At 34.6% G+C, this 23,051-nt stretch overlaps 4 protein-coding genes across 5 annotated transcripts in view; 1 reads left to right on the forward strand and 3 right to left on the reverse strand.

The window, feature by feature from the left end:
• Positions 1 to 4,457, reverse strand: part of LOC105312195 (uncharacterized) — an 11,808-nt gene extending 7,351 nt beyond the window's left edge. The window contains exons 1-4 of the mRNA XM_019994732.1: positions 4,395 to 4,457; positions 4,260 to 4,325; positions 2,869 to 4,035; positions 1,776 to 2,789 (exon numbers count right to left, since the gene is read on the reverse strand). Of these exons, the coding sequence (XP_019850291.1) occupies positions 1,776 to 2,789; positions 2,869 to 4,035; positions 4,260 to 4,325; positions 4,395 to 4,439 (2,292 nt within the window). The 5' untranslated portion in view covers positions 4,440 to 4,457. The remainder of the gene's footprint in view (positions 1 to 1,775; positions 2,790 to 2,868; positions 4,036 to 4,259; positions 4,326 to 4,394) is intronic.
• A 115-nt stretch (positions 4,458 to 4,572) lies between these two features.
• On the forward strand, positions 4,573 to 10,868 carry LOC100635939 (phosphatidate phosphatase LPIN1-like). 2 transcript variants are annotated; one of them, XM_019994731.1, is made up of 19 exons: positions 4,573 to 4,818; positions 4,892 to 5,571; positions 5,803 to 5,910; positions 6,129 to 6,449; positions 6,508 to 6,644; positions 6,745 to 6,866; positions 7,084 to 7,273; positions 7,374 to 7,463; positions 7,865 to 8,023; positions 8,088 to 8,190; positions 8,355 to 8,411; positions 8,669 to 8,893; positions 8,939 to 9,001; positions 9,064 to 9,149; positions 9,826 to 9,958; positions 10,010 to 10,116; positions 10,208 to 10,322; positions 10,378 to 10,481; positions 10,607 to 10,868. In XM_019994731.1, the coding sequence occupies exons 2-19, from the start codon at positions 5,272 to 5,274 to the stop codon at positions 10,791 to 10,793; spliced, it is 2,607 nt and encodes an 868-aa protein (XP_019850290.1). In that variant the 5' UTR covers positions 4,573 to 4,818; positions 4,892 to 5,271; the 3' UTR covers positions 10,794 to 10,868. The 2 variants fall into 2 exon arrangements, with proteins under 2 accessions (XP_019850290.1, XP_011402958.1); XM_011404656.2 differs by having other exon boundaries at positions 5,336 to 5,571.
• Positions 10,869 to 11,226: 358 nt separating this feature from the next.
• On the reverse strand, positions 11,227 to 17,051 carry LOC109581017 (uncharacterized). The gene is made up of 19 exons (XM_019994737.1): positions 16,971 to 17,051; positions 16,861 to 16,913; positions 16,299 to 16,587; positions 16,034 to 16,241; positions 14,936 to 15,980; positions 14,287 to 14,694; positions 14,152 to 14,245; positions 14,010 to 14,100; positions 13,703 to 13,924; positions 13,567 to 13,652; positions 13,446 to 13,514; positions 13,344 to 13,400; positions 12,866 to 13,285; positions 12,717 to 12,812; positions 12,106 to 12,665; positions 11,897 to 12,049; positions 11,689 to 11,854; positions 11,600 to 11,641; positions 11,227 to 11,555 (listed from the first exon to the last, which is right to left on the reverse strand). Exons 1-19 carry the CDS (start codon positions 17,017 to 17,019, stop codon positions 11,227 to 11,229), a joined length of 4,437 nt encoding a protein of 1,478 aa, XP_019850296.1. The 5' UTR covers positions 17,020 to 17,051.
• Positions 17,052 to 17,268: 217 nt separating this feature from the next.
• LOC100636068 (adhesion G-protein coupled receptor G2-like) lies at positions 17,269 to 21,680 on the reverse strand. Its single transcript, XM_003385351.2, has 12 exons — positions 21,476 to 21,680; positions 21,217 to 21,428; positions 20,969 to 21,157; positions 20,848 to 20,924; positions 19,788 to 19,890; positions 19,397 to 19,735; positions 19,308 to 19,353; positions 18,638 to 18,741; positions 18,463 to 18,593; positions 18,151 to 18,413; positions 18,008 to 18,095; positions 17,269 to 17,953 (listed from the first exon to the last, which is right to left on the reverse strand). The coding sequence occupies exons 1-12, from the start codon at positions 21,549 to 21,551 to the stop codon at positions 17,386 to 17,388; spliced, it is 2,196 nt and encodes a 731-aa protein (XP_003385399.2). The 5' UTR covers positions 21,552 to 21,680; the 3' UTR covers positions 17,269 to 17,385.
• Between the last annotated feature and the right edge of the window lie 1,371 nt (positions 21,681 to 23,051).

Raw genomic sequence — 23,051 nt, forward strand, 5'->3', positions numbered from 1 at the left:
ATATTTTGGTGATAATTTTGAAGGTCAAATAAACACAACACAAACAACAATGTACAGTTTACACCATCAGCAAATGTAGAGAATAAGTCTAGCAACACATCTGTATCATACTGTGGCCCATGGTTAAACAACATGGACTACTAATACATGACAAGTGATAGCTAACGTAATACTGTAATTTTCATTTGTACTACAAACTTGGTACTTAGCCATATAATTCATTTTATCATGTTCATTGTGTCCCACGATCATTATTATAACACTATAAAACCAAACATTCATTGTCCCACTTACGGGTATAGAAATAATAGCTTTCTTGCTTTTCCTTTCCATTTAGCAATGTCACACATGGTCCTTTTATTGCCATAGAACATAGAACTTTGATTCTCCATTAAAAGTATTTCATTTATGACCTTGAAGTAATCAAAATGATAGCATAAAGTAGCTTTAATAGTGGTCCAGTAAAGATTTCCAGCTAAAAACAAAGTACAACCTAAGTTCAGCCATTTTCTTGGGTAACACCTTTTCCGGTTGCAAAGAAAATTCTTCCGGTTTAGGGAGGGTGCAGTTCGGCTGGATAAGGCTAAACTGCTGTTCACAAGTCTTCTCTAGCAAAATAAAGATTAGGAATGCAGATATACAAATTTTTTTCTTGGTATGAAGGAATAAGTTGCAAGTGAGAAAGCTGCATGTGAGCTCTTGCTGCATGATCATGAGTGCCGTTTGTGTCAAAACCCCACCTTTAAAATATCTCATTGATTTAGTTAAATTACTATTAATTTAATTATCACTGATTTAGCTAAATTACCATTGATATAGTTGAAATACTATTGATTTAGCTGACTAAGCTGAATTAGTCACATTGTCATTGATTTAGCTAAATTACCATTGATTTAGCTAAATTACCATTTATTGCTGCCGAGATCATCTTAACTTGAGTGATAAAATGATAACTTTAGATCTATAATACTGTATTTAGACTTGTGACTACATCAATGTCAAAAACATTGTATTGCTAATGAAAGTGCTAATCGTTTTGCTCGCCCCTTAATGTTTTACATTTGTCTAGTATATATAATGTTTGTATATCTATGGTCCGTTCAAACATTCCATGAGTATGATTCTATACAAGCCCCCTGCTGAACTTCTGTGTCTTCCGTAATCTTGGTCCGTTGATCCGGTCCGAGCTTTATATTGACCCCCTACATACTACTATGAAGGCATCATTATAATGGTACATGGGAGCATGGTTAATTTCTCTATCCATAGATACTACATCTCAAGCCTGCCTCATTCGATTGGGTTTTCCCCAATTAAAATAATTTATCATGAGTCATGCAGACACAATTCCTGTCATATCATAAATTCCTATCATGTCGTATCATTTATTTGGTCATATGGGAGCTTTACTATTGTGCTTGAGATAATAATTTCAATTTGTAAATTAAATTAAAAGTTTACAGTAGAATTAGACTACTGTTGAAATGTAACAAGATAAGCCGGATAACATTTGTCATGATCATATACAATATAAATCTGAGATAAACCAGTCACACCATTTACACTGTCATAATCTCCACTGCCATCCTCTTTTCTTGGTGGAGTGACTAACAAGCGATTACTTTGCATTGCTATACTGTCACCAGTTAAAACAAAGGCTAAGAATATCTGTCGACCTTCAGGAGAATTAAAAGCATAAGAACCCCAGAGTACTTGGCATTAACTGCAAAATATGCTCCTCTCCCCCACAAGCAGTTTTGGCCAGCATGACGAAAATCAAAGCCATGCTCTGATTTGTATATAGTTTCTGGAGGAACACTGCGACTTCCATGAAATAACCATTTCTCATTTACTCGTCCATTATTCTTCTCATGCATCCTTTTCTTGCACAGGTCATACTTGGTGTATAAAAACTTGTTCTGGATCCTCTCAATTTTTGAAATATTTGAGTTCATTGTTTTCTTGAAAGCACTCACTACCTTTGCCCCCTCAGAAGAACTAACTGGAACAGACTTCAGTTCAATATTTTCAGTCTGTGGCTCCCACTCTGGAGGAAAAGATAAAAGTGAAGTAGATTCAAGGCTCATTTGTTTCTGTCTTAAAACAAGAAATACTTTAGCCAAATAATCACTACCACCAGATATTACAATGCTATCAAGTGATGAATCTACTTTCACACAAAATGATCTTGCTAATTTAATAATAGGCTCCACAATATCTGTACTGCAGTCTCCAAATGTTTTCTTGATAATCATCCCTTTTAACTTTTCATGTAAACTAGCTATAGAAGTGTGAACACTATCTTTTAAACCACGACAGGATAGGCAGAGGGAAAACGAATCTAGAGCTGGTATACGTTTGATTTTACGCTTTTTCCGTGTTTTCGTATTTGTCTGAACCATGCCATCAAAATCATAACTGTAGTTCCATTCTCCAATTTTTCTAGAATATGGCAATTGACTCCCGGCATGGCTTGCTGCTTGATGAAGAAACTGCTGATAGAGTTTTTCAATTTCAGCAGAATCAGTAGGACTCATAGGTTTGAACTGACCATCAAAAAAACTCCAAGAGATAACATCAGCAACAGAGCTTGATAAATAATCAAAAATACTCTCAATAGTCAATGGATAAGAACCAGACATCATACTAGCTATGGTATTGGTAAAAGTAGCAATAGGTTTGGTTGAACCATTAGGGAGCTTTACATTGAACTTCACACCATACTCCTGCTCTATATTTTGAAATACTTGAGGATCTTTTAATAATGGTAAAAACTGACAGTGAAGAACCTAAAATAAATAAAAAAGAAATGAGATAGTAACTATTGTTAACAATAAGAGATTATTCATTCAATCATTCACAACTCACAGATGTTGTTAATGTTATACCAGCTCCAGTACTAGAGAGATTCCCACGTGCATTATAAATACACCTACCAACGTACAACAGGAGAGAAGAGAGGACCACTCCACCTAGCAATAGGAGGAGAACCAATCCACCCACCAACATGTGCAGGAAGTAGAGGACCATTACACTGACCCACAAGAGGATGAGGGGGACGACCACGTCACCTACCATAATGAAGAACCGAAGGGAGAGGAGCATTCCGCCCACCAACAGTGGAAAGGGGACAACTACTTTGCATACCGACAGAACCACTCTGCACACAGAAAGGATCACTCCACCCACCCAGAAGAATAGGGAAAGGATCGCTCGGCCCACCAAGAGGAAGGGGGATAGGATCACTCCACCTACCCACAGGAAGAGGGAGAATATTATTTCGCCTGCCCACAGAATCATTTTGCCCATCCAAAGGAAGAGGGAAAGGATCACTCCACCCAACCACAGGAAAAGGGAGAGAATCATTTGACCCACCCACACGAAGAAGAAGAGAATCATTTCACCCATCCATAGGATCACTCCACCCATCCAGAGGAAGACGGAGAGGATCACTTCACCTACCCACAGGAAGAGGGAGAGAATCCCTCCGCCTACCCATAGGATCACTCCAACCATCCAGAGGAAGACAGAGAGGATCACTCCACCCAACCACAGGAAAAGGGAGAGAATCATTTGACCCACCCACAGGAAGAGGGAGAGAATCATTTCACCTATCCATAGGATCACTCCGCCCATCCAAAGGAAGGGGGAAAGGATCACTCCGCCTACCCACAGGAATAGAGAGAGAATCATTTCGCCTGCCCACAGGATCACTCCGCCCATCCAGAGGAAGACGGAAAGGATCACTCCGCCTACCCACAGGAAAAGGGAGAGAATCCCTCCACCTACCCACAGGATCACTCCGCCTATCCAGAGAAAGACGGAGAGGATCACTCCGCCTACCCACAGGAAGATGGAAAGAATCATTTCACCCACCCACAGGATAAAGGAGAGAATCACTCCATCCACCCACAAGAAGAGGGAGAGGGCCATCCCATCCACCCACAGGAGAAGGGAGAGGATCACTCCGCCCACCCATAGGAGGAGTTGGATTACTCCGCCCACCAACAGGAGGAGGAGAAAGAGGAGAAACACCTACAAAAATAGAGAATATAATAGTACATTATTAATTATTATTTTATTACTATTATTATTATGCATTTAATTATTGCATACATGGCAACTACAATAAATTATTGCAAAAATATTTATTTTTCTACTAACACAGCAGCGTTATGTGGTGCCACAACTTTTTGCAGCCTAGCTTAATCTTACAGCCTAGCTTGCTAGACTGGCTTAAAAAGAACTACCCATATTACCATAGTTGGGATGCTGATCCTTAGTCTCTTCTTCATGGCAAGGACTTCAGCTAGGACAAAAGACAACTAAAAATGGTAAAGACATAGATCAAGAAAAAGTAAGAAGTCTATATGCTCAAGGTGTGGAGGGCTTACTTGCTTTTCCTTTAGAAACTTCATGCTATGCTCGACGGTATGCATGCTGCAGCAACCACATGCGCATATGCCCCACCCTATACCACACCTAGCTAGCTAGCTAGCTAGCTAGCTATATAGCTATAGCTAGAGACACACCTGGCTACGCCCTCATCATTAAACTTAAATCACCCGAAATCACCTGAGGCTGAGGATAAGGCTAGCTAGCTGAGCCTGAGACCATACAGTATACTAATCAGAGGTAAAAAGTATCTATGCTGTGACCAGATTGCCGAACCTGATAAAACTTGGACTTAAATATCTGTTCAAAGAAGAAGCCGGTTTGTGACGTCAAGGGTTTGTTGTTTATCAACAAAAGTCCTTTGTCACTTGAGCCATAGTGCGAATTGCGAAAGATTCTATTTGTACTACAAAGAAGAGAGACGTAAGAGTAATGTTTCACGCACACACTACTATTAATAGAGAGTGTGGTGTTTATTATCTCCTATTGAGATTAGGATTATTATGAAAGTTGGACTGATCTCATAATTATATATAATTGAAAGCTAAAGTAACTCAACAGTACTAGAATCCCGAATTATTAGATAGAGCTGTTAGTTAGTTTCATCATAGATATTTATGGTTTGATTAAACACCAGTGGTGGGCGTAGCAGTAAGCTGTATTTGCTAGTGAAGGCCTTTATTGATAGTGTTTCATATCCTGCTTTATAAAGAAATGTTTCTATTTCTTTAATATGGCTTATGTTATGCATTGTGTGTAGTTAGATAAGAGAAGGAAAGAGGAAATGAATCCACGAAACTAGTAGTACATGTAGTACTGTATCACATTATATCTCAGTTTAGCACATTCCTTTTTGGGTTATTGATAATCAATCACATGCTTATATTTTGCATCCTTCACAATAATTATACTTTGTCACCAAGTCTTTTATCTCTTCCAGGCAAGAAACATAATACAGGAGCAATGAACTATTTAGGTCTTGGCTATGTGGGGAGAGCTGGTGCTAAACTGGTTTCCAGCTGCAAAGATTTATACAACGATTTGAATGGAGCTAATTTGACTGGAGCCGTTGATGTAATTGGCATCAAGCAGCCTGATGGAAGCATCAAGGCTACGCCATTTCATGTTCGATTTGGAAAATTTGGCGTATTTCGTACAGGAGACCTTAAAAAAGAAGTGAGGATGTGTGGTAGCAAGTGGTTGTAGTTGTACTTTAGCATCAGCAAAACAACAGATGGTTCATCTTGTAGCATAAATTGCATTTCATTGTTAGTCAAGGTTATTGGTTATTGTTATGATACAGTAAGTATGTATTTTAAAATATAAATTCATTAAAGTTATGATAAGTGAGGATTTGCAAATATTTCATTATTATTCATAAAATGAATTATTGATATTTCTATGTAGGTTGAGATAGAAGTCAATGGTGAGGTTGTTAATAATAAGATGATGATAACGGAGAATGGATCTGCCTTTTTTGTCAAGTCAAATCCTGCCGAAGGATCATCAAGACCAGTAAGCCGCAATTAGCAAAATGCATGTACAACTTCATATATTAACCATCCCCATTTGCACTTCAATTGATATGATATGACTGTGACATATTGAAATGGCAGTGTGACTTTAGCACATAAGTAGCCCCTTCTATAAGAATATACCTACATGTACTTTATATTAAAATACCTGGTACATTAATCAAGTATCCTAACCATTTGCCTTGGTATTTCTACTAGACATCCCAATGTGTTGATCATTCCTTGTCTGTCGATACAACTGTCAGTGTATCATCATCAGACTGTGTAACTCCAGTACCATCCAGCTCACCTATTGCACCTTTAGACCTCTTACTAGTACAGGATACTAAAATTGATAATGAAGGAGCAACGCAGCTGTTACTAAGCACTACTGATTATCATCATCAAGCTGATGTGTCCATTGAAGAGTCTGATGTAGACATGAGTCCTGAAAAGAGTAAAGAGGATTTATTTGAAGATAAGGAGCCAGTCCCTAATGGAGTTTTCACTCCATCAATAACAATCCCACAACCCACAGAGGTATGTACTTATACATGTATGAACATATATGCTTGTTACCTCTTATTCTCATTTTAAGCCGGCTAATTCTGATTTTGAAACTCCAACTGATGACGTAGCTAATCTCAAGTGGCCCGAGCCAAAGCTTCTATCTTCTAGTTTACCTGATTCTGGAGTCCTCTCTGATAGTGCACTGGAGGAAACTAATGACAAATAGTGAGATATGAAATACTCGTTAAATTGTATTTATCTTCTTCTATATATTCCTCTGTTTTTCTCTTCTTTTCTTTTTCTATGTATCTTTCTCTCTTTCTAGTCCTGAAGCAAATCTAGTATTAAGTGACAGTGAGGTTGATAGATATCAAGTGAAGACTCAAGGTGATGTAACGCGATCACTCTCAACTGCTGAAGAAGGTGGTCTGGCCTCACTACAGAATGGTATGTGACTAGAATAGTGTTATACCTGTCAGTTATTCCTTATAATGTTTATACAACTAAACCTATGTTTTAGAACCTTTAGCAGCTTTTGTTTCACTTTGAGCTGTTGTTTTGTAGTATTTTGTGTAATGCCCTTTTTGTCAAATAATCCATAAGTACAAAAGCCTCAAAAAGTTAATAATGTATTGTGAATAACTTTAACCTTTATACTGTATAGAGGATCAGAGAGGCATATGGGGTAAACTAACTGGCATTCTCCGTAAGAAGAAGAGGCGTAGATACAGCAGCGTTGAGGAAGGTGTCTATCTTGATGACTTGTCTCAAGGATTTGTCAATCAAGAAGAGGTGCCTAAGTTCTTTCCTGATCGACACCCTCACCCGCCCCATCACACTAGCCCTATATTCAGGTCTATATGCTTTATTAGTGCAATATATTTAATGTAGTGTGTTTATTATTTTTTTAAAGTCTACTGTTGTGAGTATTTTACTTAATGTTGTTATTGCTAGTGATGAGACCAGTGGAGTTGGTAGCTCTCCCTCACTCTCACCCTCACATCCTCCAACAAGTGATGAAGATCAAGAAACTGATAGAATCCTGTAAGAATTAAATCAATTAATGCACATCACTCATGCAGTACACTTATTTAGCACATGCCATACTCATGGCACATGCATGATGTACATGTACATGTACATTGTTTTTCATCATATAAAGGAATGCTTATTTAGCATTATGAATTTGTTTGTGTTTACAAAGCTTTAGACTAACTTTGTAATGAGCCAAAGCTCACAGATGTTATCAAAGGTACTCTTGATAATGATTTAATGATGCAATATGCCTTGGGATCTGATGCAATAGTGAATAATAACAATGTAAGCATGCCATTAATGCCTGTGGCTATCGTATGACATCTGCTGCTATTGAAGAATGTAATCTAATACTATAAGATGTACATATATATATGGTATAAGGGTTAAAGTAATATTTTTTGTATTAGTAACACTCTCTCTGATATTGCTATTTCTCGCTGTGGCGGTCTCTCTCAGGGAAGGATCAGCAGCGAAATGTTCCAAAGCTCTCAAATCAGTTTCGCCGAGTTTTGCTCTAACCCTGAAATACTCGCCCACCCCGACACAGTAGTTAGAATTAATAACAAGTGAGATTAGCACATATAAGTCTATAGTGTATTTATTGATATTTTGTTCTATTGTTGTCTATAGGTATTACGGTTGGCAGGTTGCTGCTCCAATGATAATGTCGTGTTTATTGTATAGTCAAACACTACCCGAGTCTTCGATGACTGCAATGATGAAATCAAAAAAAGTAATTTTAAGATTTAATTTAATACGGTTTGTTAACTTCTTGTTATTAGTTATTGATTGGTAGCATATTGCTTATCTTTTCATTTGCACATTATACATGTACATGTACTGTTAATTAAATTGATTAGTTTTTGTAAAGAATTGTTTATGTTCTCAATTTTGTAGTCTCGTTTTTGGAGTTTCTGGAATCGCAATAACAGCTCAGAGCCAGTGCCAAATGGAGTAAGAATATTATTTATCATATTCTAGAGAATTACTAAAACATATACTGATTTGTGAAAGGCCATATACATGTGCATTTACATTACCATATGCAAAATTTACACTTTAGAATAATATATGGAGAGTTGGAAACAGAAAATTTTACATGCTTGGGACCTTAATTTGTTTTATTTTATTTTTCAAAATATTGGTAACTCGAAAATTAGCTCAAACTTTCTTCACAGCATTTATTGCATTATTATTACTTTATTTGTTAGAACAACATACCCCCATCACACGAAGTCCCTATTGATCATCATCATCAACCAATAGATTGGGCCAGTAGTGCACACATCATTGATAGTCTCTCCAGTGATGAGGGAGGACCCACTGACGAGGAAACTAGCACTAACAATAAAAATGAGGGAACCTCAAAGAGCCGTCAGAGATCAATGAGAAGAAAGAAACTTCGTTTCTCGACAGAATTGACTCCTGAAGAATTAGTCAGTGTTTCATCAATGCTTATCTGTTAATGATATTTGTAATAGGCACAATGGCCACTTAAAATGGGTAGAAATGATATTGTGTTCTCTATCACGACAAAGTATCAGGTATGATATATAACGTATAATGATGATACTTATGATGATTGATGGCATTGGTATTATTACAGGGCACAGCTAAAGCTGCTTGTACATTTTATCTTTGGGACTGTACTGTGAAGCTTGTCGTATCTGATTTTGATGGAACAATTACAAGGTATATATAATTTTTATACTTTTGTGTAACGTCTTCTTGTTGTTGCATGTATAGCAGTACAACGTACATCTACTGTCATAAAATGTATTTTATTTAAATAAAATAGGCCAAATGCTTCCTACAAAGCTTGCTAAGTGTGGTAAAAGCTTGTTTCATAAGCTGAGAAACCTTTAGTAACTTTTAAAATTTGTAAAAAATCCAATTTTGATTGGAATCCACTAAAACTTTCTACACAACATAAGAACATGTATATGTATCAGAAAAAATTATAAAAATGAAGAATTCTCACCTAGTCATTTTTGGTGAAATTGGCCAAAGACCCTGTACTATAGTACAGGGACTTTGACCCGATTTTTGAGCAACTTAAAAAATTCATAAAAAATCCAATTTTGATCGGAATCAGCTCAAACTTTCTACACAACATAAGAACATGTATATTTATCAGGAAATGTAATAAAAATGTAGAAATCTTTCCTTGCAATTTTTGACAAAATACCCTGTGCTATAGTACAGGGTTTAGATCATACTTCCCTTACCAGAACAGCTTGCTGTATATGTATAGTGTGAAATTGGTAAGCTTATACATGTAGTATTACAGATTGAATTAAAGCTTCCTTCTATTAGTTATTTCCATGCCTTTGATAATGTGAATCAATAAAAAATTTTTGTTTTTCAGATCTGATGTTGCTGGTCAAGTCCTGCCTCTTATTGGTAAGGACTGGACACAGAATGGAGTTATTGAGCTCTTCTCTGCCATCAACAAGAATGGATATCATTTTGTGTATCTCTCAGCTAGAGCAATTGGACAAGTAAGTCCGTTATTATTGTATTATTATTAATATACGTTTGATTAATGGCAGTCGTGGTATACTAAGAATTACCTACAGAAGACAAAGAGAGGAGATTATTACTTCCCTGATGGGCCCTTGCTAGTTACACCATTCTCACTCTACACTGCTTTTAAAAAGTAAAAAAATAATGTTTTCTTTTTTACTAAGTTCATGAAAATTAAGTATTATATTTTGTTAGGATTTTAATGATTAGTATTTTTTTGTTAGGGAGGTCATTCAGAGAATACCAGAAGAGTTCAAGATATTGTGCCTGCAACAGATTCAAGAAATTTTTCCAAGTGACTACAATCCGTTTCACTCCGGATTCGGCAATAGACACAGTGTAAGTAGTTCTTCTTATAGTTGCAATACAATAATAATGTCATTGACTATTTTAGGATGTAAAGTCATATCTTCAGGTCAGAATACCGATATCTCGTATCTTCAGTGTTAACCACAAGGGAGAAATCACAAATGAACTATCATACACTTTTCAATCATCGTAAGTTCTAAGAATGACCATCATCTATGCTTTGTTTTCTTAAATGAATTATACATAATGTATGTAGATATTTTTCTGTTTCCTCATTTATTTTGTTCCTTATTCTTTCCCTTAAATTCTCTCAGATATAAAGATCTAATGTCTCTAGTGGATGCACAGTTCCCCCCACTAGTAAACTCTAGTGACAGAGCTAAAGAAGGTAGTAAAAAGACATCACTGAGTCGAATGCAAAGTGAAGATTATAGTTCTTACGTGTACTGGAAGAAATCATTGGACAGTTTTGAGGAGGTTGATTTGCCTCCACTAGTATAGCACTTTTTATTATAGTTATTATTATTGTAAATACTTTATATTGATTATTGGATGAGATTAATAAAATAATTATAATCATGTGCCAAAACTATTATTTTTATAAAAATTGCTTCAGAGCAAGTAAAAATGACTGATTTTGGTAACTATGAACTGTAGTACATCTATTGGCAAGCTGCTTGAATTTCGTATTATGCTTCATTTCACAAAGCATGGCTCACACCTATATGAGCAAAATTAAATTTCACATGCATTCAATTAAAGGATACTAGAAAAATTAACATATTGTTTCCAACTAATGACTAATTTCCCAATATGTTATTTATAATCTAGATTGTATATACGTGTACTAAATGCACATGTATTTTATATGCATAAAGTCATTTCAAGAGCAAAGCCCATTCATTTTAAATACAAATTATATTATTTATACTAGTCAGTACAAATTTTCATTAATTTTAGGGCAATTGTCAAAGACTAGCTTATCTTTTTCTTCATCAAATTGAACATTATGTGCTCTAGCAAACTTCTTTGCTTCCATACATTCTCCAGTCAAAGCTATTGCTTTAATAAGATCCTTCCATGTTCTTTCTCCTGTAGCCTGCCAACTGCGTAACACCTCCATTATCCGTTCTTTAATCGAATGTTCATCTCTCTCTATTCTGGCACAGTCTTCAGGCTTCATACCAAGATGCCAGCAAAACTCCTTAGATTTAGTAATTTTATTGACATATTCAAGCAAGTTTTCATGCCGTGGTATCACTCCTATGTAAATTTCATTAATATAAGTGACAAAAAATTGTAGATACCTCCACTTTTGTAGCTAATTTTATTTCCCTCACCTTCATCAACTATAATAAATAAATATATGTAAAGTACATGCAGATGGATGATGTACTTGAGTTTGATATAAATTTGATTTCTTTTGGTTGCTCAGCTCCACTGAATGAGAGTCTTAAAATTTTTGCTTCTGCTTTATAAGGGTAACCTTTGCCAGTCCATTGTAGCATAAATGGCAAACTACTTGTTGAGCCAATTTGATTCTGAAGCTCACCTTTTCGACACTTGAAAATATAATAAAATTATCATGTATAATTATATCTTACAATAAGGGGTCGCATTTTTTCAATAAATTCCCAATTATTACTGGATTGATTATGGGTTAAATAAAGTTCCAAAGCTGCACTGTTATCTTCAAAAGTCACAGGGTAAAATTCAGGATAATCATAAGTCCATCCACTGTAACTTCCATCCAGTAACTAAAAATTAAACAAATGAAGTGAAATAATTACAATGTATAATAATAATAGCATACTTTTTCAATAATGCCATTAACATGACACTTATATACAACAAAACTATACTCCCAAATTTTATCACTTTTTGGAGATTTACGATATATCAATGAACCTTTGAAATGTCTAATATCACCATCTGTAACAGCAGTGTAAGAAGAGAAATGATTCAATAAAATGTAGACAAAAGGTCCATTTATAGTAATTTTACTATCATGAACTTCTTTAAAAATGTAAGTTCTATTTTCAGGATTGTCATCAGCTGTCAGAACTTTTATTGACGATAAATCAGTTTTCCCTCTCATGTTATGCCATATTCTTAGCAATACAGGATTGATAAAATCCTTACTGCTAGATATCCAGTACACAGCACTGGCAGGCTTCCAAGTTTTAGGGTCAGGATATATATAAGGACCTGATAAACTAACACGTATTACAACTTCAGCTAGGAAGCCACGAGGAAGGGCATTTTTTGGAATATCCATTATAAACCCAAATTCTTCCCAGTTTAGCTGCCTTGACTGACCACCTGCTACAAGGAATTTAGTAGAAGCAACTACTTTTACACCTGGTAAAGGAGCTAAAGAAAATATTTGATAAGTATCTATATTATGTAAGTAACTTGGCATACCAATTTTTAGATCAAATCTTAACAATGTGAGGAGAATAAACAGTGTAAATAAACCATATATCATTGCAATTCCTTTTTGTCTGTTGTTATCATAGACTAAAAATGATTGATAAATCAAAATGATTTTATATGATGAGTTATACATGTACCTGTTAATTTGGCACTAGGTTTACTAGGCTTTTGAACTTCGTATTTTTCAGTCTGGGTGCACATGTCAGAGTGGTTTTTTGATACATTTTTTTCTTTGGTAAGTGATTTAATATCATGAGATAAAGGAGCTTGCTTTTCAAGTTCTGGAGAACTAGCACTACCTCTGCTTAGTTGCCTCATAATTTGCATGTCTTTTGCTTTTGCCATTTTTTTTACTGCTTCCAATTTATTCTTTGTGGCAGAAATTTCTTTCTCTTTTTCTTTTACTGTCCCTTTTAGAGCATCAATTTCTGATTCCATCTCCTCCTTTGTGCATTCCATCTCCTCCTTTGTGTGTAATAAATCTTTGTTCACAGATTTCAGTTCCATTTTTAACTCTTCTATTTTTCTGGTTAGTTCTTTCCCTTGTGTACTGAGCCCTACAAAAAATTAGCAGGTATACTGTATGCATAAATTAACCACAAATGTAGAATCTACCTTCCGTTACTTTTGGATAATTAGGTACAGGCTGCATTTCAAAAGGCTTCACTTGTGCTATAAAATTTTGTTTAAAAGTAATATCTATAGTTTCACACTTACTATAACCACTTTCCTTTATTTTGTACTCTAAATGGGTAGAGCCTTCAGATTGGGTAGATAAATTGTCATCTATAAACAAGCATTGTAAATGAAACTATATTTATTCATCCTATCATCCTACCAAGTAATGATTGCTCTTTGCTGGTTGAACTTGATACAGAATCCAATTCTTCATAACGTTTCAAAACAGCAGCATCAAAAGGTATCCTTTAAAATAAAATAAATTTATCATAAAGTAATAAAGAAATTCTCTGTACTTTTTGTATGTTGCTAATCGTTCAAAAACTTCCTTTTGAATTCGTGATTGAGTTAAGTGGTCTACAGCACCTCTTACTAAGCACAAATGCAAGTACTCATGCCAGCACTTAGCTTCAAGTGTAAGCTTAATGTATTGATCTTCAAAGTCTAACAATTCTAATGGTTTAGCAACACATACTACAAGACTCTTTGCTCTTGTAATAACTGTATTGAAGACAAACCTAAAAGACACGCAACATCACACACATGCACTTTTATTTTATTAACATGTAAACTTAATGCTATTTACTTTTGTAAAAAACTTACTTATTAAACAGACTTTTTGTGAGATATTCTCTGTTTTTTCCATCTTTCAATGGTTCCAGCAAACTTATAAATATGGCTTGAAATTCATGGCCTGGTAAGTATCATGGTTATTTTTAAAATACATCATAAACATTGTGTATACCTTGAATCATAAAAGAAGGCAAAAATGATACTTTCTTTTTTTTCAAAACATCATAACAAGGATAACGAGATGCCATTTTTTTGATATGATTTAACTATAAAGCTAAATAAATTATGTTGAAAATATAGCTCGTACCTGTTTTCTTGTAGAAGATATAATACAAACTTTTGGAGGTCGATACTCATTTTCCATTTCCTTCAAATAATGCAAAACTTCTTCTAAAACAATGCAAGCTTCCACTAATTGTTGATCCTTGTCAATGTAATCTGGAACAAGTCTAGAATCTGAGCAAACAAATTTGTAGCCAGTTGGACCTCTGTGATGCCAATAAGGCTTGTTATCTGTGGACTGAATTGGTCCATAAAACAATTCTGGCAATTGAAGGAGGGATTGATGTGAACGATAATTGACAGTGAGTTTTGTAAAATATTCAGATGCAACAGGGCTTATTTTCTTGTAGCGTTCCATTAGACGTGTCAAAAGTGAGACATTTAGCCCACAATTTTTTGCTTCTTGTCCAAAAACAAGAGTCCTTGGACCAACCTGTACAAAAAATGAGATACTTTATCATACTTAACACACCTCAGGTGGTGCATTGTTTAGATAGGAACATTTGAGATGTTCCAGGAGGTGCTTAATTATCTAGGGCAGTCAATAGAAATTTTATTATTCAAGCTAAGTAGAAGTGCTATAATTGGCTCAAATACAATATATAGTCTATAGTGTAACAAATAATACATTCATAAAAGGTCTAGGCAAGTAAATTATACTAAATATAGTATACCTGATTATCGTCACCAGCTAAGACAATTTTGGCATCTCTTGTTGCTAGGGCTAGTGGAATGATTGCCTCAGGCTCACGTACTTGAGCAGCTTCATCAAGGAGCACGTGAGTAAAATAACCATGATCAGGAACGTTCAGGATTTCATAAAGTTGCAGTGATGTACTGTATGAAGTAACAATGATAAGATTTTTGAAGTCGCAATTAGACTCACGGAGTTCATCGAGAGTCTTGTAGTACGGAGAATTGCGAGAGGTGGGATAAGGATTTCCCAAATATCGAGAAACAAGAAAAATATCAAATTGAGATGAAAAGTCATCCTTTTTAATTCTAGAAAAGTAATCAACAATGAAAGTATTAACAGACTGAGGATGATGAGCACAAATTAAGATTCTTATCCACGAATCTCTTCTGTTAAACCTGTTTCTCATAATCTCATATGCAGCACGAGCAAGAATACGAGTCTTTCCACAACCAAATGGACCATAAAGAATAACTGGAGGGGGACATGACTTAATGTCACTGTGTGAAGGAACAGAAGTAATCATTCTGAGGGCTTTGGTTTGTTGATCACGATCTAATCTCATGAAACTGTACTCACAACGAGGCTCAAATCTTATTCCATTTTCAAATTCACTGAAAGAAGTTTCATTTGGTAAGAGACAGCTTGCGACATATGATGGTATGTTGACCACTGCACGATGAAGGTGGTCAAAGTAAGAGTGCTTCACTTCAAATTGAGCTATGATGTCATCACCTTCTTCTTTATTAAAAGAAAAGGATGAAAACTTGAGATGCCCTTTTGGTATATTGATATAAAGGAGTTGCTCAATATGAGTGTAGTTGTACTGTGACAAGAATGCTTTTAAATGACTACCGTCAGGCATTTTTAAGTAAACGCATTCACTAGCTTGAGTTGCATACTCTATTTTATCATCAGTAAAAGACTCGTCTTCAATGTAACCATATAAATCACCATCTTGCTGAAGGAACTTAACTTCTTGTGGAACATTATCGGTTATGTACAATTTATAACGGCCATTACACCTATATAATATAAAGGATCATTAAAATGCTAAGAATAATTATGACTAATTTACTTCATTTTCAGTTTCTGTATGTGTTCCTCCTCTTCTGACCATAGCATACCATAGAACTGGGTTTTATAGGTTTCAACACTAAATTCTTGTTTTTTACCAATCGGAGGAGGCCTTCCCTGCCGTTCTCTATAATTTGCTTGCCATATATATTGTAGTTTCAATCTATTACTAGGCAGTGGCTTCTCTTTATGTACCGTTGTATGTGGTTCTACAAATAAGAGTCAATATATATATATATATATAGTTACAAACAAATATGCTCTACCTTTTTCTTTCCTTTGACTTGCAAGATAATCAAGAACACAGGAAATATTTTCGCTCTGACCAAGGGTATAATAACCATAAATGATATCTTCGTATCGAATATTGTCACGTTCAATCAGAAGATGAAGCAGGGCGGTTTTCTTTCCTTTCAAAGTTTTATTGTTCTCTTTAATATCGTCCAGTGAGTTACATTCAACTTTCATTGATTTACCAAACGAATACCAGTCCTTCCCCGGAATGAGGTCTGCGGTGCTGTCATCTTTTTTGAGGTTAACTTGTAAATCTGATATTTCGAGCATGGGCGGTTGCAGAAATTTGGTTTGACCTGGGCATCAATAATTAGTGGGTGTGAAGTGGGTGTGGTTCCATACAATTTTGCAAGGAAAATGGACAATACTGATCTATAACTTCATTGAGATGGTTTCTTAGCTTACAACAAAGAAGCCTATTGAACTACCACAGTTTGCACTGGATGCCCACACCAGAATCATGAATATAATTATTGGTCAAAAAGTCAACCTGGGCATTGCCCCCTAATGCCCAGGCCTGCAACCGCCTATGATTTCGAGTCCTTTTTTAGTTAAAAGACCTTCCACTTCTTCAATAAAATCCAAATCTAAAAGATTAACCACCAGTTTTTATACAGGTTTACGATTAAAAGTTAAAAACGTACTTGTAACTGTCGAATCAAAGACACTAATAGCAGGCTCAGTAGCAGCCATTCTCTACAACTCTTTGTCTTTGGGTGGGGTCCGCTCTTCTTGGTATGCAAGGAATGCAACCACACCAAAAAACCGGAAGTTCATCAATGCTCATCAATGCTTTTTTATCCGTTTATAATAATTTGTAATAGGCACAATCACATTGTATTTTCTATGACCACAAAGTAACAGGTATGATTATGTAATGTATAATTATAGCTGAATTTATACTGCTTGCAACCTGTAATCTCCCAACTTTATTTAATCACATTCATGCTAACAGTATATCTTTTTAAACAATTACAATAAACTAAACACACTTAATTTTATTGGACAGTAACACCATTACTATTAATGTCTTGTCTAGATCTAGTGGCAATATTAGTTTTATTCAGCTTTAGCTTCAATTTCACTCAAATCATTATCTCTTCTTGAGCAATCAATAGACGTGCTGTTCACCGTGTCACTCAATGAGTTTGACTGAGGAAGAGAAGACACTCTTGTTTTGTAACGATTTGTATTGACTTGACTAGATCCAATGACAGCAGTCTTATTGCTGCTAATGTTCCTTTTCTCTCGGTAGAAAAATGCTCTCCAAGCGTCCCTAGATTCACTACTAAAAATAACGAAAAACAAAAATATAAAAAAGCCTTGGAAAGCATTAAAGAAAATAAATAAGAACTGGACAGTATTAGAGACTCCTGGCTCTGAAATAAAAGTGAAGACACCAAAAATCCATGTCAGACCAAATAAGAGCATCACACCAGCTAATGGTATTAACATTTTGATGGCGTCTTTGGTTTTCATTGATTTTCCTAATCGTTTGTTCTTTTTCAAGTTGTGTTTTATTACTACGATGATGATGATGACAAAGATGACAAGGTTGAAAAGGAGGATGAGGAATACAGGGATTAGGAATGCAGTAAGAAACGGCATCAATTCTCCAATAAAACAGCTATGATGCATATTAATGTAAAATAAAAAGTCAATTAAAAAAGCTAAAACTCACAAGCTGTATTCATTGTTACTGGCATTGCCATATATGTAAAAGTCAGGATCAATTGAGACTGTTATAGTTAATGGCAGAAGCGGAACAGCTGTTGAAAAAATTTTTTTAAATTATAAAGCAGAAAATTATATTTTCTCTCTTACCCCAACAAATAATAGAAACAAAAAGGATGTACTTCCATGTAATATTTGAGAATACAATGACTAGTTTCTGAAACATCATTACAGCCTCAGCTCCCATCCACATCCATGATACAAGAGCAAAGTAATGAATGAGAACACCAACAGTTACACAACCAACTCTCACTGATACTCTATCAATACCAGCAACAAATACTATTAACATGAAAATCAATGAGAGACAGAGTTGAATGTGAAACTTGCTGACATCTCTCTCCCTGAATTTCCTTTAAACAAAAATTAAAATTTATATAACTAATAAAATAATGTGCATACTTTATTATAATTAATGTGATTATTGTTAGGAGCAGTCCCAATAGTGATACAAAGACACCAATGATACTGAATATGTTAAGGGCAGCTCTAATCTTAGGTGGAGGAGTATTACCTTCTCGTGAGCCTATGTCCTTTATAAAAGAATAAAATTAGAGAATTGAATTTGAAAACTTACCACAAGACAAGCAAAGTTAGTCAAATGATTACAGACACATGTGACAAAGCTCGTATTAATGACGTAAGTAGTGCAACCAGCAAGAGTCCAGTTTCCTTTACCTCCTGTATAAACTCATAGTATTTTTAAATAAAATTATAAGATTTACAGCCACTAAAAAGTGGAATGCAAATTAAAATCTAGTCAGTCTTGCATCAACTTTAAGCATGACCTTTTTTCAGAAGGTCAAATCTCTCATGTAAATTTTGGCTACCGTATAGCTGGTTTATTTCGTGTGGAATTAATTTTTGTGCAGGCTCAAATCCACTAAAATTAATTCCACTAAATTTTATTAAAACCAATTAAATATTAACAAAAATTTAGCAAGGCACTAAAATTAATTTTAATGAAAATTTAAGCAGCAAAAATTTGAGGCCACGAAATAAGCCAGCTATACGGTATTTCTTAAAATTTTTCCCAGGAAAATTAATTTTTTCCAGATTTTGTCGGGAAAATTTATTTTTCTAAGGAACTTTGCCAGAAAAATTTTTTCAACAGAAATTTTGCTGGAGAAATTAATTAATTATTTTTTAAATTAAATTTTTTCAGAAAATATTATTTTTCTCAGAAATTATCAGGTAAATTTTTTTAAATTTATTACAGCAACTGTAAGCAAAGTTTAATGACTGACCTGCTGCAGAGAAGTTCCAATATACACAATGATGGTTGGTAGCATTCTAAAAAGTATAGATAAAATATTCATGATAAAAGGTAGCATACTTCTTCTCTTATTGTAAAGTTCATAGTGACATTATCAGGTAGAGCAGTGCCATCAGGAATGCCACCAACCTTAGCCCCAGTGACTGCAGTTCCCACCACTGTATCTGGATCAGACTCACGAAGAGGAAACAACGTTGTTTCATTGTACATCACAAATACAACATTAATGTCAGCATCTTTAGTTACATTTATGATGCTACTTGGAAAATGAAATCTAATTTCATCCAATTCATTTAGATGAGTGGATCTATTGTTCTCAAATATAGAATCCACAGATAGTCTGATGCCACTTATGGATGATCCGATAAATGTTATACCAATGAAGTCTTGTTTCTTTATCTAGAAACAACCAGTAAACTGTAGTACATAATGTATAGAAATCTCTCCTTACTCTTAGTCCCTGAAATGCAATGCCAGTTTCAATGACTGTCAAATTAGTAAAGTTTTCTTGATTCATTAATGCATCCAGTATTCTTTCAAATGACTGGACAATGCTACAAAATACATGTATAAACAGAGACAGAAATAGAAGTGTGGCATCTGGCTTTTTCCGACCATTTTTGCTCAATTTTTTTTACTAAATTCTGTGATTTAGTCTGAACAACATAATTTTTAAAATAATGATGTAAAATTTGAATTAAAGAATTTAACATAAATAAGCAATTAATCATGTATGACTGAAGGGCTTCCCACAAAGTATTTATGAACTGACAAGCACTACAATTGTAGCCTTTAAAGCAATTTTTAAAATTCATAAAAAAGCAAAATTTGATCGGAATCAGTTCAAACTTTCTACACAAATTAAAAACATGTATATGTATCAGGAAAAATTATAAAAATGGAAATTTCTCACCTAGTCATTTTTGGTAAAATTTGGCCAAACCACCTGTACTATAGTACAGGGATTTTGGCTCAATTTTGGAGCAACTTAAAAAAATTTTTTTAAATCTAAATTTGATCAGAATCAGCTTAAACTTTCTACACAAATTAAAAACATGTATATGTATCAGGAAAAATTATAAAAATGGAGAATTCTCACCTAGTCATTTTTGATGAAATTTGACCAAAGTCCCTGTACTACAGTACAGGGACTTTGAACCAATTTTTGAGTAACTTTAAAATTTCATAAAAAATCCAAATTTGATAAAAATTAGCTCAAACTTGATACACAAATTAAAAACATGCATATGTATCAGCAAAAATTATTGAAATAAAAAATTCTTTACTTATAATTTTTATCAAAATACCCTGTATTGGGTCCTAGGCCTGATTTTGAGTAACTCGACAAGAAGCTGCATGAACACATAAAAATGGCAGATCAAATTAAGCAGTGTTCAGACACAATGTCTTGAATGTAATTTTAGGAAATTAAGCTTTAATTTTAATTTTGGCTGATATGCTAAAATTAATTTTTTTAAAATTAATTAAAAGCAGCAGATGATAATGCTTACACATTGGACTGTGCTTCAACTATATGTGGAGGCCAGTTCTGTATGCTGTTAAGTACCTGGACAGTACTCTCAGTTGTCTATGAAGTAATGTCAATATTAAAATTGGTTGAATCAAACTTACACTTTCAACATCTTCAGTAGACAACTCAAAAACGATTATTGGATTAGCAAATAAAGAAGCTGTCTTGTTAAGCAGAGATGATATATTGACCAAATTGTTAGTATTTTGATCACCAGGCTCAGTCACTTGAGACACTAAAGTTGAAAGATTCTGACTAACAGAAGCAACATTACTAGCAGTGACATTGGCCTATCATAAAAGGAGAGAGAGAACATAGATTATGAAATTATATGAATCTACTGGCAAACCTCAGCTAAATTAGTAAAAGCTGCAGTTATTTTAGGATTGGCACAGTTGGTAACATTAGGCAAGCCCCAATTGCCATCACTCATACATAGTCTTGTAGCAAAGGCTCCAGGAGGACCATGAGGACAAAAAACATTTCCTGTTTCATCAACGCTGGTTTCCAGCCAAACAAAACTCCCATGATCACTTACAGTAGTACTTTTTTCACAAGTACCTAGCATTTTAAATAGTTAATAAAAATGGCATGAATCATTCACTTACCAGGAGGAGAAGGTGATGGTATTGAGGAAGATAATATATACATAGACATGTGGGTTGAAATAGATTTAGTTAACATTAATTCAACAGTTGGTGAAGAAGAAATTGATTGAGTTGATTCAACACTTGGCAAAGTAGAAATTGATTGGATTGATTCAGTATTTGTCGAAGCAGAAGTGGATTGAGTTGATTCAGTAATTGTTGAAGCAGAAGTTGATTGAGTTAATTCAACACTTGGTGAAGCAGAAATTGAATGAGTTGATTCAGTATTTGTTGAAGCAGAAGTTGATTGAGTTGATTCAAAACTTGGTGAAGCAGAAATTGATGGATTCAATTCAGTATTTGTTGAAGCAGAAGTTAATTGAGTTGATTCAACACTTGGTGAAGCAGAAAATGATTGAGTTGATTCAGTATTTGTTGAAGCAGAAGTTGATTTACTTGATTCAAAACTTGGTGAAGCAGAAATGAATTGAGTTGATTCAATGCTTGGTGAAGCAGAATATGATTGATTTGGTTCAATGCTTGGTGAAGCAGAAATTGATTGAGTTGATTCAACACTAGGTGAAGCAGAAAATGATTGAGTTGATTCAATGCTTGGTGAAGAAGAAATTGATTGAGTTGATTTAACACTAGGTGTTAATTCAGTATTTATTGAAGTAGAAAATGATTGAGTTGATTCAATGCTTGGTGAAGCAGAAATTGATTGAGTTGATTCAGTATTTGTTGAAGCAGAAAATGATTGAGTTGATTCAACACTTGGTGAAGCAGAAATTGATTGAGTTGATTCAACACTTGGTGAAGCAAAAATTGATTGAGTTGATTTAACACTAGGTGTTAATTCAGTATTTATTGAAGTAGAAAATGATTGAGTTGATTCAATGCTTGGTGAAGCAGAAATTGATTGACTCAATTCAGTATTTGATGAAGCAGAAGTTGATTGAGTTGATTCAACATAAGGTGAAGCAGAAAATGATTGAGTTGATTCAATGCTTGGTGAAGCAGAAATTGATTGAGTAAATTCAGTATTTGTTGAAGCAGAAGTTGATTGAGTTGATTCAAAACTTGGTGAAGCAGAAATGGATTGAGTTGATTCAATGCTTGGTGAAGCAGAAATTGATTGAGTCAATTCAGTATTTGTTGAAGCAGAAGTTGATTGAGTTGATTCAACACTAGGTGAAGCAGAAAATGATTGAGTTGATTCAATGCTTGGTGAAGAAGAAATTGATTGAATTGATTTAACACTAGGTGTTAATTCAGTATTTATTGAAGTAGAAAATGATTGAGTTGATTCAATGCTTGGTGAAGCAGAAATTGATTGAGTTGATTCAGTATTTGTTGAAGCAGAAGTTGATTGAGTTGATTCAACATTAGGTGAAGCAGAAAATGATTGAGTTGATTCAATGCTTGGTGAAGCAGAAATTGATTGAGTCAATTCAGTATTTGTTGAAGCAGAAGTTGATTGAGTCGATTCAACACTTGGTGAAGCAGAAATGAATTGAGTTGATTCAATGCTTGGTGAAGCAGAAATTGATTGAGTCAATTCAGTATTTGTTGAAGCAGAAGTTGATTGAGTTGATTC

This window comes from Amphimedon queenslandica, unplaced genomic scaffold (assembly GCF_000090795.2).
Source record: "Amphimedon queenslandica unplaced genomic scaffold, v1.1 AMPQUscaffold_13467, whole genome shotgun sequence".
Classification (NCBI taxonomy): Eukaryota; Metazoa; Porifera; class Demospongiae; order Haplosclerida; family Niphatidae; genus Amphimedon; species Amphimedon queenslandica.

Excerpts from the sequence above, each read along its gene's own strand:
- LOC109581017 (XM_019994737.1), bottom strand. The coding sequence starts at position 17,019 with ATGGCTGCTACTGAGCCTGCTATTAGTGTCTTTGATTCGACAGTTACA. Across the intron at positions 14,695-14,935 it reads TAGCTGGTGACGATAATCAG|GTTGGTCCAAGGACTCTTGT; the intron begins GTATACTATATT and ends TTTTTTGTACAG. Across the intron at positions 12,813-12,865 it reads ACCTAGTGCCAAATTAACAG|TCTATGATAACAACAGACAA; the intron begins GTACATGTATAA and ends AATCATTTTTAG.
- LOC100636068 (XM_003385351.2), bottom strand. The coding sequence starts at position 21,551 with ATGTTAACTAAATCTATTTCAACCCACATGTCTATGTATATATTATCT. Across the intron at positions 20,925-20,968 it reads CTACTGAAGATGTTGAAAGT|ACAACTGAGAGTACTGTCCA; the intron begins GTAAGTTTGATT and ends ATTACTTCATAG. Across the intron at positions 19,354-19,396 it reads ACTTTACAATAAGAGAAGAA|AATGCTACCAACCATCATTG; the intron begins GTATGCTACCTT and ends TATACTTTTTAG.
- LOC100635939 (XM_019994731.1), top strand. The coding sequence starts at position 5,272 with ATGCTTATATTTTGCATCCTTCACAATAATTATACTTTGTCACCAAGT. Across the intron at positions 5,572-5,802 it reads CAGGAGACCTTAAAAAAGAA|GTTGAGATAGAAGTCAATGG; the intron begins GTGAGGATGTGT and ends ATTTCTATGTAG. Across the intron at positions 10,117-10,207 it reads CTCTACACTGCTTTTAAAAA|GGAGGTCATTCAGAGAATAC; the intron begins GTAAAAAAATAA and ends TTTTTTTGTTAG.